At 37.1% G+C, this 15,441-nt stretch overlaps 1 protein-coding gene across 1 annotated transcript; it reads left to right on the top strand.

Annotated features, from left to right (window-relative positions):
• On the top strand, positions 1-7,140 carry LOC110789299 (fimbrin-1). The gene is made up of 15 exons (XM_021993944.2): positions 1-515; positions 772-945; positions 1,165-1,335; positions 1,538-1,776; positions 1,877-2,048; positions 2,136-2,174; positions 2,313-2,381; positions 2,474-2,590; positions 3,136-3,347; positions 3,562-3,717; positions 4,051-4,250; positions 4,375-4,532; positions 4,630-4,726; positions 4,840-4,931; positions 6,457-7,140. The coding sequence occupies exons 2-15, from the start codon at positions 859-861 to the stop codon at positions 6,703-6,705; spliced, it is 2,058 nt and encodes a 685-aa protein (XP_021849636.1). The 5' UTR covers positions 1-515; positions 772-858; the 3' UTR covers positions 6,706-7,140.
• The last annotated feature ends 8,301 nt before the right edge of the window (positions 7,141-15,441 follow it).

Below are 15,441 nucleotides of genomic sequence, written 5' to 3'. Positions count from 1 at the left end.
ATGCCAAAGTGGCAAGAAAAAACCAAGAAAGGCGACGACTACAAGGAAAAAAGAAAAAGGTAAATCAATCAAGAATAGTGTCACAAATCCTGGCATCACCAGAATCCAGATGGACTAAGAAAGGGTAAATAAAGACAAATCATTTTCTGTGACTTGGATCGGTGGCCACCGTCATCAACCTTTGTAATTTTGCAGAACAAAATCCAGCATTTTTATCCCCAAGTTTTATTACCAGAAAAAATACCTCAAAAAACCCAAATAATTCTCATTTTCAGCCGGCAATTAAACTAAAACCACAAACCCTTTTTTATCTTTATAATTTTTGGGTTACCTTTACTCTTTGCATACGCAATCTTGTGGAGTATTTTTTTCTTCTCAATCTTGCAATTTTGTTTTTAATTGGATTTTGTGGGTTTTCTCTCTGCAATTATTTGGAGAAAAGAGTCAAATTTTGAGACCCAAAACAAGATTTTTGCTGGGAATCGAATCTGCAAGAACACTGATTGTGTTTATTGGTATGTTCATTTCAAATTTCATTTTAGTAAAAAAAACTCAGTTCCTTTTTTTCTGGGTTTTCTTTTTCATATTCATTTGTAATTATTTTAGTCAAAATCAGTTCTTTTTTGTTGGTTTTCATCTTCATTTCAATATTTGTATTTATGTATTGAATCAATGGAACAGTGCAATTTTCTTGAATAAATGTACTATATGATTAGTTTCTCAATTTATTCCAATAATTAATGTATTGTCATTTTTTTTGGATCGATTTAGTTGGAAATAAATTGCTATTTTGGGAGATTTCAATCGGTTTCTCCATCAGATTGACTGATTGGGGAAGAGAGAGAAAGGATTAACAAGATGTCTGGCTATGCGGGTGTTGTTGTTTCTGACCCTTTGCTTCATAGCCAGTTTACTCAGGTTGAACTTCGCAGCCTCAAATCAAAAGTAAACTACCTTTAAACCCTCTTTGTTGCGAATTTTGGGTTTTGTTAATTTTCAATCATAATTCCGATTTGGGTTCTTTCTTTAACTATTACCCCCATCCGGGTTTTGTTGTATTCAAATTATATAGCTGATTATGAATTACCGGATGGAGGGAGTAGTTCTTACACAAAATAATGTAGGTAATGGATGTTGTTTGTGTTGTTTTACTTTGTGGTTCAGTATACTTCGGTGAAGAATCATAATGCTAAGGTCACTATTGAGGACTTGCCACCGATTTTGGCAAAGTTAAAAGCTTTTAATCAGTCGTTTAAAGAGGAAGATATTAAGGAGATTTTGAGTGAGTCGGCCTCGGATATGAATCAAGAGATTGAGTTCGAGGATTTCTTGAAGGTAAGGACTTAGTTTGTGAATCTCTATTTCTTCGTTTATCCGCATTGTATGATTGTATTAATGCATTAAGAACTAAGAAGAAGAATTTATTGTTGGAAATCTGCTTTTTAGGTATGGAGAAGTTACATTTTGATTTATGATATTAGAGGTTAAATGTTAAAATGTAGTGTGTATGAGTAACAGGAGGTCAATTTATTGGCAGGTTCATCTGAGCTTCCAAGTTCGAGCATCAGCTCAGCTTGGTGGCTCAAAGGACTCCTCTGCCTTTCTCAAGGCATCAACAACTACCCTTCTTCATACAGTTAGTCAATCCGAGAAGGGATGCTATGTTCATCATATCAACAGTTATCTTGGTGATGACCCTTTCTTGATGCAATTTCTTCCTTTAGATCCCAATAGTGACGATCTTTTCAATATTGCGAAAGATGGAGTTCTTCTCTGGTAATTCATCCAACTAGGTGATTCAGAAGATTATTTTCTCCTTGTAGCAACTTTCTATTTTTTGTATCAGATGCCGACATATTTGATGTGGTTAATGCAGTAAGCTTATAAATGTTGCCGTTCCTGGCACAATAGACGAAAGAGCAATAAACACTAAAAGGGTACTGAATCCTTGGGAGAGAAATGAGAATCATACTTTGTGCCTTAACTCCGCCAAAGCCATTGGATGCACTGTTGTTAACATTGGACCCCATGACTTGGTTGAAGGCAGGGTAAGTAGAATTAAACTAACTAGGAACTTGTTTGAAACTACCAAAAAGCAGTCATTTTATAAATGAAGTTCTCCTTTCTTTTTGCAGCCACATTTGGTGCTTGGATTAATTTCTCAAATTATAAAGGTATTGGAAGTTGTATATTTCATAGTCGATACCTTCGATTTTCCTTTTTCCTGGTCTTTCAGTGCATTTTGTCGAACTTAGATATCAAGGTAAATGTTAGATGTGGCACTAATAAAGTTAACATCCATGTTTGTTCAGATTCAACTCCTTGCAGATCTCAATCTTAGGAAGACACCACAGCTAGTGGAGTTGGCCGATGATGCTGATGTAATGTTATCACTTATCCATTTTTCCTGCCCAATAATACTGTTTGAGCTTAGGAGAGGAAGTGTCTGATGACATTTGATTAATGTTGGCAGGACATTGAGGAGCTCATGGGTTTATCCCCGGAGAAAGTCTTGTTGAAATGGATGAATTTCCATCTCCAGAGAGCCGGTTATGAGAAAATTGTCGCAAACTTTTCATCTGATATAAGGGTATGTGTGTAATTGATTAATCAGTTTTTTTGAGGAAACTCTTTCTTGAAAGGTATTTTGTAATAGGACAGTTGGTTGCAATGTTGGCCATCTATTCACGTTGAACATCTACTACTTGTTATGGCCACTATCTTTATTGTTGCAACTGTAAATGCCGATTGGTGGGAAGTTATTGGGCTTAAAAGCATATCATTTCCAAAATAGCAGGATAGATCTTATCCTTGATTGTTTGCTATTCAATGGCAGATGCACTGTCGCCAAAAGTTGGAACTGCCTTAAGCGTTACTTTTGCACCTTATTTTAATTTAATTTAAAGTTAAGTAGGCGAATCTACTCATCATGTCCGGTGATGATGTTAGCAATCAAAGAGGTTCTCATTGTATTTCAGTCTTATGCTAAGAGTTCAAATTAATCCAATCAAATTTCTGCTTATAATCCTTATACTTCACTCATTTAATCCTTCCTACCACATTAAACTTAGTTATACGATTTATGTTTGTAGTACTATATTTTCAGTGACTCGATTATTGTCTGTTGTTTTATAGGATGCCAAGGCATACACTTTCCTGCTCAACGTTCTTGCACCAGAACATTGTGATCCAGCCACATTAGATGCAAAGGACCCTATTGAAAGGGCAAATTTGGTACTTGACCATGCAGAGAGAATGGGCTGCAAGAGATACTTGAATTGTAATGACATTATTGAAGGCTCATCAAATCTAAATCTCGCTTTTGTTGCTCAGATATTTAAGATGAGGTGAGAAATAAGTATTTAGAAGATTTACTCATCTTGATACCGATTAAGAGGCAACTTATATCTCTAATTGTGTTCTCACTGTTCTATTTGTGGAGGACTAAACAAATTAATTTTCTTGCTTTTCTCCTACATTTAAATTATGTTGATTATGGCTCAAATTTCTCCTCTTTTATGCTGAAGTTAAATGCATTAAAGATTTGAATCTTCTTTGCAGGAATGGGTTGTCACTAGATGGCAAAAAGGTTTCTTTTGCAGAGATGATGACAGATGATGTACAGACATCTAGGGAAGGAAGGTGCTTCAGATTTTGGATGAATAGCCTTGGTATTGCCACCTACGTCAACAATGTATTCGAGGATGTTAGAAATGGGTTAGTATGTTGTGCCCTTATATTTTTCTTTCTCCTTAAAAGGGTTAGAATATGGGGGTGTTAGACCATGTAAATTTATAAATATGTCACTTCATAATGAGACCTACAAAGACCACTGTTCTTTACCCATTTTTTTTAGGGAGGGCATACCTAAGAGATTGTGTTTTGGACTAGGATCTTGTTGATTTTTGTAAATAATACTTTGGGTCTATTATTTTGTTAATTAGAACTTGGATAACCAGTGAATTTCTGGTTCTGTGGGCTTAATTGTCGATTGTGTTTAAAGAAAATTGTTACTTGTGTGGGTTTTACAATCTAATTTGTGGCCTGCAGGTGGGTACTGTTGGAAGCTTTGGAAAAGGTATCTCCAGGATCAGTCAACTGGAAGCACGCAACAAAGCCTCCGATCAAAATGCCTTTCAGAAAAGTGGAAAATTGCAATCAAGTGATAAAAATTGGGAAGCAATTGAAGTTTTCCCTTGTGAATGTGGCTGGAAATGATATTGTTCAAGGAAACAAGAAGCTAATACTCGGTATAAACACTGCAAACTTTGTTCTGAGGTTGAGATTCTTTGAAGTTTGTTTGTATGCACAAATCGACACATTAATTTTTCATGTAAGATTGATCATATAACACACATTTTTATTTTCATCCAGCGTTACTGTGGCAGTTAATGAGGTATAACATGCTCCAACTATTGAAGAACCTAAGATCTTTCTCCCACGGGAAGGAGATCTCTGATTCAGACATTATTAATTGGGCTAATTATAAGGTGAAATGCTCTGGGAGAAGGTCTCGAATTTCGAGCTTCAAGGTCAGTGTCTACAAAACATTTATCATTTTTCTCCCTTATATTTTCTTTTCTTTTTGCCAGAGAATTGGATTTGATTGGAATATGATGTTATACTCAGGACAAAGGTCTTTCTAATGGCCTATTCTTCCTTGAACTTCTAAGTGCGGTGGAGCCTAGAGTTGTCAACTGGAACCTTGTCACCAAGGGTGAAAAGGGTAGGGACCTTTTGTTTCCATGATATACTTACCAAGGACTTCATTATCCATAATTCTATATGTACAAAAATGTAGCGATTCTCATTGTAATCCTTTTTATTTTGGTGCTGTAGATGACGAGAAAAGGTTGAATGCTATATACATAATCAGTGTTGCAAGAAAGCTTGGATGTTCTGTCTTTTTACTGCCTGAGGACATTATGGAGGTATTTTTTGAGAAGTCAGTGATTTTTTTTTCAACTTACTATACACAATAACATTAGATTTGTCTTATTACCAAGCATGAAAAACAAAAGACCTCCTAAATATTTTTGATGCAAAGTGGGCAGTTTAAATTACATTGCTAGAGCTAGAAATGAAATCCGTTTTTACTTTCTGAGGTTATAGAACTTACAAACTCTGGAGGATTGAATAAGAGTTTTGTTTGAAGTCGAAAGATTCTTGACATCATACAGTTTTTGCTAGTCCATCTGCAACTTAGTTGACTCGTCTATTGCAATGTTTAATCTTCATGCCAGTATTGCTCGATAAGAGTTCCCTGTATCGTATGTTCATATTATAAATATTATGAGAAACATTATAAATTGGTTGTCACTTGTCAGTTATACATTTCACCACTTCTTTAGAATCGCTGCTAATAATGAGATTCCTCCAGCCTTTGGTCACTGCAACATTTGGCCCCTCTGATATGGCGATCGATAAGCGCTGCCATTTGAGTCGCCAAAGACCCATGCGTTTTCGTCATGTAATGATGCTGTAGCATAAGATTTATTAGGAAAACACATCTTCATGGAGGTAAAGAACTCCCAGGCTAGGAAATTTGCAGAATGAAGGCAGGTTGGCTTCAGGTAACTGCAGTTTGGGGAAAATATGGCTTAGTTCCGTTTGATCCAAATAGACCGGACTATGAAGGAGATTAGTGTGCTTTAACATAGCAATCATGGCTATCTTGGTTTGATGGGGGGAAGTGGGGTTAAGGTACATCTAGAGGCAAGGCAAGACAAGACATTACACACGGGGAACTTGGAAGAAGGTGTCAGCATTATTAAACATTCCCCAAAATTTCTTTGGCTTTGGGACAATCTCTTAGGATGTGTTAGTATCCTGGGAACTAGTCACGTATTGAGTGAGCAATTTTCAATTGGTCAGTAAAATTTTAAGAGGAATCATGTGTTGGTTTTCCAACAGGAGAAAGATTTTTTTTCATGAGTAATGAATTTTGGAAATCTAACTTATGGCCTTTTGAAACAGAATAGTCGAAACACTTTTGTTAGAAATACTGGGATTTAGGGATATTTTGGTGGGTAGTGAAATCTCCAGGATGTGGGAAGGGAAGGATATTCTAAATTTCTATTGGATTATCGACAATTTATAAACTTGCCATTGATGAGAAGAAAAGTGTTGTAGTACTCAAGACAAGACCCTTATTTCATCTCAATCAGATGTGTGGGGTCCCCGATAACCCGGCATGCATATGGAAACTTACTCGTCATTATGGACCATATAAATGGCAACTTTATCATAAAAGAGGTGAACCCGACACTTGGGCATGTACACGAGTACACAACATTGGTTTCCAGGTCCGAGTAACATAAGATTTTTAGGGTGAAGAATAAGATGAAGATAGACAAACATAAAATAATCTTGTCAAATTTCTTCTCTAGTTAAGCAATCATTTGATGCTGCTGCTTGTCAAAAGTTAATGTTTCTTCTCTTTGGTTCATACAACAGGTAAATCAGAAGATGATCCTGACTCTGTTGGCCAGCATCATGTACTGGTGCTTACAGCAGGAGGATCTAGAATCTTCCCCATCCCTCTCAGAATCTGCTACCGTCACAGATATATCCTCTGCTGCTCCCTCAGTTCAAAGCGAGGATGAGAGTTCCATTTGTGGAGAAATCTCATCATTTAACATCGATGACGCAGAATCCGACTCAACTGTTTCTTCAGTGATTGACAATATTGAAGATGATCAATGAAGGGTAGTTTTTTTTTTTGTTTTGGTTTGGAAGACTTGAATGCTGCACTCCTGGTGCAGCCGAGCAGGAGGTAAATGAAAAACACGTCAAACACAATAGGAGTTGTACAGAGGACAATGTTTATACAACATAATGTTATGGAAAGTAGGTGCAAAGGTGCAAAGGTGCAAAGGTGCAAGAGTTGTGCATGGGGCAGAGGTTTTTATTACTGTTATAGTACTAGCTTTTTTCGTGTAAGATGAGCTTGTATTTCCTATGTTCATCTGTGATATATAAGTCTGTTTTCTCATTTATGTGCATCTTTGTAATTCCATTTCCATAGCGCTTTTTGATGTCTGTCCTGATTAATAATTATATGGTTTTCGTTTTTTGGTGTCTGTCCTGATTAATAATAATATGGTTTGATAATATAAATTGCATGTATTCGATCCTTCATCGGTTTCCCTACAAGGATTGTTCTTCTCTTTCCCGTAGGCGATACTGTGTGATTTTACTTGAACTAGTTGTTGGACCGCGCGCGTTCCAAGATATCGGAATTAGTTCGTAGAATTAATTAGCGTATAAGCAAAATATATACGAGAAAAAACCGAGGGAATTAGGTAGTCCAAAAACAACTACAAGGGATAGCATTTCTTATTCCAATCTCGGGTGTTTGATCTGTTCAAATATATAGCAGGTTAATGCAAGCTAGATAGTACATTATAGGAGTTCATGCTAGGAATACAACATTACATATTCCTGAAATCAGAATTGCAAATCAGAAAATAAAGAACTCGGCATAGTGCCCGAGTCATAATATGTACAAGAGTAGTTATGTTCATGTTACAAAATATTGGAGGTACGACACACAATTCTGATTTCAATCGAAAAAGAACAAATTCAATCGGATCCGAAACACAAAAACCCGATGATGGAAAAAAACACAAAAAATCATGGATGATAAGAATACAACATACCTGCTAACAGGCTACTTTTTGGCTGTCGATCAAACCTCCATACTAACCGGAAATCTTTCAAGCATGTGGAAAGAAATGAATTATTGACCCATTGAATGATCAATTAGGAATTAGGGTTTGCCTAAGTAACCAATTAATCACAGAATAAGCAATTCAATTCTTCCCACAAGCCGGAAAGGTTTCGGTCGTCGTAGACGAACACCGGCGCCGCACAAAAGGAAAAACGGAATAAGGAAAGACGAATAAACGAACGGAGAAGCAGAGGCAAAAGGAAAAGGGAAAGGAAAACTTGAGGAGAGAGGAATGGAATAAATTAGGAGAAAGAAACAAATTTCTTAGGAATCAGAAAACAGAAAAGAGAGAAAGTGAAAAAATAAATTGGAAATATGTAAGCAACAAGGTTTGAACCTTGGTTGATTGAACAAGCATTATAGAGCTTGCAAAGGGAAGGAATGCAAAAAATTTTCTTAGGAATAGTGGATTTCATGTATTTGTGACTCAAAACACTATTACTAAGCATAGTGTTCAAAATGTGAGTATTTTAAAGGTTAGAGATTACATATGAACTCATTACTCATACCAGGATTCATATCGTCTGTTAAATTCCCCAGACCCAGAAAGTTCTAAAATTTAGTGAAGGTCACAATTTTAGTTAGTGACACTCTGACTACTATCGAGCAAGGAGGGCAATACAATCAACACAAGGCATATATGGGATCAGACATCAGACCCATACTAACTATACATATACAGGGTAATGGAATACAATGTAGTCTACATTGGTATTCCATTACTCCATATCAAGTTACATGTAATTCTAGCTAGAGCTGTTAAAAACTAACCCGATTCGAATTCGAAATTTTGATAAAACAGGAACCTATTATCCAACCCGACAAAATCGATTTTGAGTCTTTTGTTGGAAATAATGTGTTGTAACCATGAAAATTAACAATAAAATAATAGGGAAGAAGACAATACTCAATAATTGATCTCAAAAGCTGTGACAGGTTTTACGCCTGTCCTAGAAGCGTATTTCGCCACCACCGGTACAAGGTTCTCAGTGACGATTGTTCCCCAAGGGTAACACAACTACCTTCCAACTCTGTACCCCGATTGGAAGGCTGGAATTACTTCAAGAACTGCTCAGATCTCTATTTGACCATAATGACAGAGATAATATTTTTTAGCGTTTTTTTTTTCGTTTCTCTATGTCTCTAGATTGTTTTATTGGAATAAATAAAGGAGTATTTATAAGGAATCTGGTATAAACCGCAACTCCTAAACAATACTCCAAAACCAATACCCACGACAACAATGAAACGGGCCCATCAGCATTATCATGATTAAACGGATCCGTATTGCATTATAATTACCAACAATCCCCCACTAATGCATACGGACAAGAGATCTTGAAACCTGAGCAGTAAATGAAAGGTTTAGCGCATAAATGTTAGTGTCTAAAGACTTGAACTAACACATTAGTGGAGCGAGGTATTCAACATCCAATAAAGTATTCGAAGATTGAACTTTACGACTGTTGAAGAAACCCAACACCACACGCTTCCCCTTTAGAAGCTTGAAAAATTCCGCGACCGCATGAAACGTCATACGAGGCCAACATTCCCTTGGATTCTAGTGAGTATTATTAGAAAAACAACAAACATGATTTTCATAGAAGGATGCCATCTCCTCTTACTCACATATGTGTCTCATCAAGTCTATTTTACCACATAAACCACCCAAAAGGGATATGAAGACATTAAGAACTTTAAACGTCCAACCTTACCCATCGGTATATACATCAAGTCCGTTTTATAAGGACCACTCAAAGGAGCTATGGATATATTAAGAACATATTGTTCAACCTCACAAATTGCACAATGTATCTATCACGTCTTCTCATGAAATCACTTAGTAAGTGAAGTCAATGAGGCTAGATACTTTAATCTTAGATCCATCAAGTTCAGTATAAGAACCATCCACACAATGGGACTATGGACTCATAAGAGTGACAAGGATTAACCTTCTCAATCATAAAGCGGTGTATCTATCAAGGCTTCTTATAGTACCATCCATTCTAGGAGACCATAAGGCTAGATACATTAAGAGTAAAATACTCAACCTCACACAAAACGGTGAATCCATCAAATTCTCTCATAGAACCACCCAAATTCGGGATATAGATTCATTAAGAGCATAAGCTCATCCTAACAAGTGTTTTCCGTAGAAATTGAACACACCATAGATTTTAAAAACCCTTCCCCTTAACTAGTTTGACACCAACTCGTGCCAAAACCTTACTTAAAGAATATTTTCTCTTTAATCTCACATACTTAAGGAAGGTACGTATCACATTCACAAATAACTGTATTTTTACGTGTCTAAATTGCACGAATGTGTCTCACTTTGCCAATTAATTTATTATACATGGCAACTCACACATACAATAACTAGTGAATGACAGTATAAAGAAATGCGATAAAATTACTTACCCTCACAATGAGCCATCATCCAATAGCCCTTTCTAGTTGTATGCATCTTGACTTGTAGGATCCAAACTTCATATTAGGTTCATCATTGTTACTCAATGGGCATCTCAAACCTGCTCGTTTGATCCTCTTCCCACTGTACGGTGAATTATGGAGATTACTTTCACGCTCTCCTCCTGTGCACTACATGATTATCTACAAGGTATGCTTACAGCACAAACATCATCAAGTCATGAATTAATCATAAAATATTAGAACTTCAAGCATGTTAGCATATTCAATCTATGAGAAACTGTTTCTAGATAAATTTCCACAATATGCTAGGATTATACAACAGTATAATTGCCACTCAATTAAGAATTGGTACTTACCAAAAAGCCTCTACAAAATCAATTGTAGCTAGGACGACGTACCTTTACTGATTCATTGTCTAAGTTTATCCTTTTATCTTAAATTGAGTAAAAAGAAACTTTAGTTTCACTTAAAGCACTAACGTGTATACCATGCAACAACATATGATTCACACAAGGCATATGAACACTATAAAAGCCAACCACATCTAGGAACACGCATATGCATCAAATATGCTCATAATAAAACCAATAGCATGAAATTATTTTAATAAAACTGCTCATATCAATGCTTAAGTGTTCGTTTTCCAACATACTCCTCATTTCTAGCTAGTAAACTAGCCCATTGGCCTCAAACATTAACTCACACCCCCACATTGACCAACAAAGTATCAAAACAATGTACCACACATCAAAGGAGGGGACATACCTACATATGATGTAAATAAGTTAGAGTTTACCAACATAAATCTAGATAAGAAACTTCCCTGACATCAAGCATGATGGATACACTATCATTAATGATAGTGCTCTCCAAAGTAGTAGACGAGCATCCTCATTTTTATTGCTAGCTTTGCAAACAGGTATTCACATTAGCTACGCGTCCAAGTATAATGAACCTGCACAACCTTGTTAGTGTCCAACGCACAAAATCACAGCTAACATACTTGTTAGTATTCGAACTTTAGCCCACTTTTGCATTAGAGGGCACATAAAATAAATTATGCGAATAACTTAAAGTTTTACATAGATAAATTGAATGAAGGAACTTCCCTTTTACCGCACAAACTTGTTGGAATGCAAAGGCCGGATATACGAACTTAACCCTCCTCAACCAATGACTTTATCTCATGTTTGTAAAACGGGTTTTTTCTTGTATTGTCATGCAAAAATGTCATGGGGCAGCCTACTCCATAACCTACCCGCGGCACAATAAGACTAGGCACAACCTACCCGCGGCAAGAGGATTTGGCCACATTGACCGCACATCAACATATCAAAATTTTAATCAAGTTTCTTACTTTATCCAATTTAGTGTGTCATTATTGTCCCATAAAGTTTCTGGATTGTTATGGAAATCTACCATTTGCACACTCCTGCGATTCTGGAAATTCATTCTCATAGAGTCAAAACAGTCGTTCGAACTTTTAAAAGGATTTAATAATATCACACAACCCTAAATCCACCAATAGCAGTTTGATGAGCACCCAAACAAGGACCTGAAACTTCATTGGTTCATCTCAAGTTCTCAAACACTCCGCACAAAACTTGATATTAACACAAGAATCCAAAATCCTTGAACAATATGATGTCACCAAACCCTCAACTTTTTCCATCAATCGTTGCAACAATGAAAGAATACTATGTGTAGGCACGGAAATTTTGTAAATGTGCCACGTCGGATATCATTAGAGTCAAAAGTCAAAGTATTGACTCAATAATTATTTGACAGTCAATAAAATTAATTAATTTGGTTGCATAAATTATTTTGGCCCACTTTAGTTATTTTAATCAAACCCGGATATTTTTAATGGTTAAACCTAACAAAATAGGTTAAACGTTTATAAACGGGTCATGATAATCAAGTCCAATTCAAAAAAGCCCAAAACACATAAAACCCTAAAAGTTCAGCTCACTCCTATAAATAGGAGTTTCCTGCATCATTTTCAGGAGAGGAGAAACAGACGGCAAAACCTAAAACTCTCAAATCTCTCTCTGCCAGTCAAGTCACAACTCTCTCTCCCTAGAAGAAGAACATCAAGCATTCTAGAAGATCAACCTTGGACGAGATCAAGCCCGGAGGCCCTTATTCAAGAAGATCAAGCTAGTTCGTGAGCAACATCAAATCAACATCAAATAATCCCGGTGGAAGAAGAACAACAAGCATACAAAACTGACGTGCCGTTCTATTTCTACATCAACATTCTTGAACGAGATCAAGCCCGAAGGCCCTCATTCAAGTACAAATCAATCCAGTCCGTGAACCAAGTCAAATACAAAGTGGAGATCGAATCGGAGGAGAAAATATTAGAGATTTGTACCCAGAAACTTCAAAAATCAATAAAATTATATTTTGTCACATATTTTGATTCTCGTATTTTTGCAGACTCTGAAATTTGTGTTTACAAATTTGGCACGCTCGGTGGGACGATTTCTACCTCTCATCTTTTTCTCCAAAATCAAAATATTGAAGCACTTCCGAGCCATAAAATAATGACGATGAAGAAAGAAGATTCAATCATGGTGGCCAAGAAGAGATCCATTCATTTTGATGCAACTTTGTCGTCGCTAACAAACCTTGACGGTGGCTACAAAAGCAACAAGTTCTTCCCTCCAACATCAATCCAAGGTCCGTCACAGGAGGCAAGAAAAGATGCGGTCCAAGATCCGTCAAATGAGCCAATCAATGGAGCGGTCCTAGGTCCGTCAAAGGAGTCCATCAACAGAGTAGTCCACGGTCAGTCACATGAGCCAACGAATGGAGCAATAGACGTCGTCGTTGTAAATGTCATGGCGATTGAAGCAAAGACCATTGAGGAAGAATTGGCGAACATGAAGAAAGTCCTTGAAAAACTTGTTAAGGACGGCGAAGAAAAGGAAGCCCAAATCAAACGTCAAGACGAACAAATTGCCAATTTGACGAAGAAGCTTGAAAAACGTCCAATTGGTGAATCATATGAAAATGGTGAAACCGAAAGTGAAGGAAAAAGCGACGAATCTAAATCGACTTTAAAGTCCAAGCCAAGAAGGAGAAGAAAGCACCGTGGTGGTTCGTTCAACTTCGAAAAAATTCAAGATATGATAGCCAAAGCTATCAAACACCAACTTGACGTAGATCCTGACGAAAGTGGCCATTACATCAAGCCTTACACGGAAAGGATTGATTCCCTGGAGATGCCTAACGCTTACCAACCTCCCGAATTCATGTTCTTCGATGGCCAAGGAAATCCCAAACAACATGTTGCACATTTCATTGAAACGTGTAACAATGCTGGCACTGAAGGGGACTTGCTGGTGAAGCAGTTTGTTCGATCGCTAAAAGAAGTTGCATTCGATTGGTACATAGACGAATTAGCTCCTGGATCAATCGATAGTTGGGATCAAATAGAGTAAATGTTCCTGAACCGCTTCTTCAACACTTGTCGTATTGTTAGCATGCTGGAGTTGACACAAACAAACCAGATGGAAGGTGAACCGGTCGTGGAATACATCGATTGCTGGCGGACGCTAAGTCTTCAATGCAAGGATCATTTGCACGAAACTTCTGCAATTGACATGTGCATCCAAGGCATGCATTGGGACTTGGTCTACATCTTGCAAGGAATTAGGCCTAAAACATTCCAGGATTTGGCAACTCAAGCTCATGAAATGGAGAATTCGTTAGCCAATCATGAAGAAAAGTCCGATTAGTCGGGCATTTGTTGAGACTTCGACGATTTGGGGACACAAGTCTGCAAGAAGTTTCAACAATGATCCTGGGGGCAAAGGTGAAAAAGATCATCCTCAAAAAAATCTCCTAAGCACGAGCCTAAACTGCATAACAAAAAAAAAACTTTGAACTACGTTTGGCTTGATCCAAAAAAGTGAAAAATAATCACTTTATTTGGTACGTAGGCATCTTGGATAATCAAAAAATTCAAGGCCAGCCACATAAAAAAAAAAATTGAAAATATTTTTGGAATATAATTTGAAATTGTATTCCATCAAGTACAAATGATTTTTTTTAAAACACCAAATGTTTTATAAATAAAGTACGACAGCGGGGGCATGAGTAAAAAAATCAAATTGTTTTACTTTGTCTTCAAACATTAATTGACTCGGGGTTTGGAGAAAGCTCAAAAGCACCAAACACCTCGGACCAGAGATCTGGAGAAAGCTTCCATGCAAGCACCAGACATTTGTAAAATATAAATTGAAGGATGGAGAAAGCTTTCAAGCACCATCACATATCAAAGTTCAAATGGACCAAAAATTTATCAAAATTTCTCGAAAATCTGGAGGAAGCTCCCAAGCAACGGAAATTCGTAAAACATAAATTTGAAGGATGGATAAAGCTTCCAAGCACTATCACACGTCAAAATTCAAAAGGATTAAACTTCACCAAATTTTATTGAAGAACTGGAGAAAGTCATCAAGCACCAGGGATTCACCAAATTACTTAAACGGAGATTGGAGGAAGGTTTGAAGATCCAATGCACAATCAAAATTTCTTGAAATCTAGAGGTAACTACAAAGGTCAAATCAAATGTCAAGGTACAACTCCTCATCTTCCCCATGGCTAGATGTCCGGCTCTCCAAGGGCGCAATATGTGGTGTTGAGGTCGCAAAGTTCGCTGTAACATCATCAAAGTGTCGTCGTACGTGTTATCTAACTTTATGTAAATGGCTTTGGTCTTTAACGTCGTCATGTCATAGCTTCAAGTGCGTACTCTAACTCCAAGTACTTCAGATGTCACAAATATGGCTCGCCCCTTTAAGTATCAAATGAAGGCAGTGTTGGTTAACCAAATGAAACTCAAGTGGAGTGGATATCTTTAACATTAATTCTTGGTTTTCACGGTCACATGAAGATGATACGCCTGCAAGAAAAGAAAAGAAAAAAACATATAGCTCTCCTTGAGTTCTTTATCATTGTTAAGAGACGTCAACTTGTTAGGACTCACATCTTCATATTGTCTTTTCCATGGTTACAAGCAAGGGGGTCGGTATCGGGATAATGGACTGGCTTCCTGCCAAAATATGGAGAATATATTATTTCTCTCCATAATTTCGAGAGGTGACGGACGCGAGTGAAACGAAAGCAACTTTGTGCGTGTGTAGCAGTCTTGGTCTCCGTCTCCAAGATGGCTTCATCACCGAGCTCCATGAAGCAAAGAAAGGCATTTCCTCTAAATTATCTTCCGCGTACACGCTCCTCCTTGGCGTTAAGATGACAAAAAA

Source organism: Spinacia oleracea, chromosome 4 (assembly GCF_020520425.1).
Source record: "Spinacia oleracea cultivar Varoflay chromosome 4, BTI_SOV_V1, whole genome shotgun sequence".
Taxonomy (NCBI): Eukaryota; Viridiplantae; Streptophyta; class Magnoliopsida; order Caryophyllales; family Amaranthaceae; genus Spinacia; species Spinacia oleracea.
Note: the sequence above shows the minus strand (reverse complement) of the source record. Positions and strands in the feature narration are given on the sequence as shown.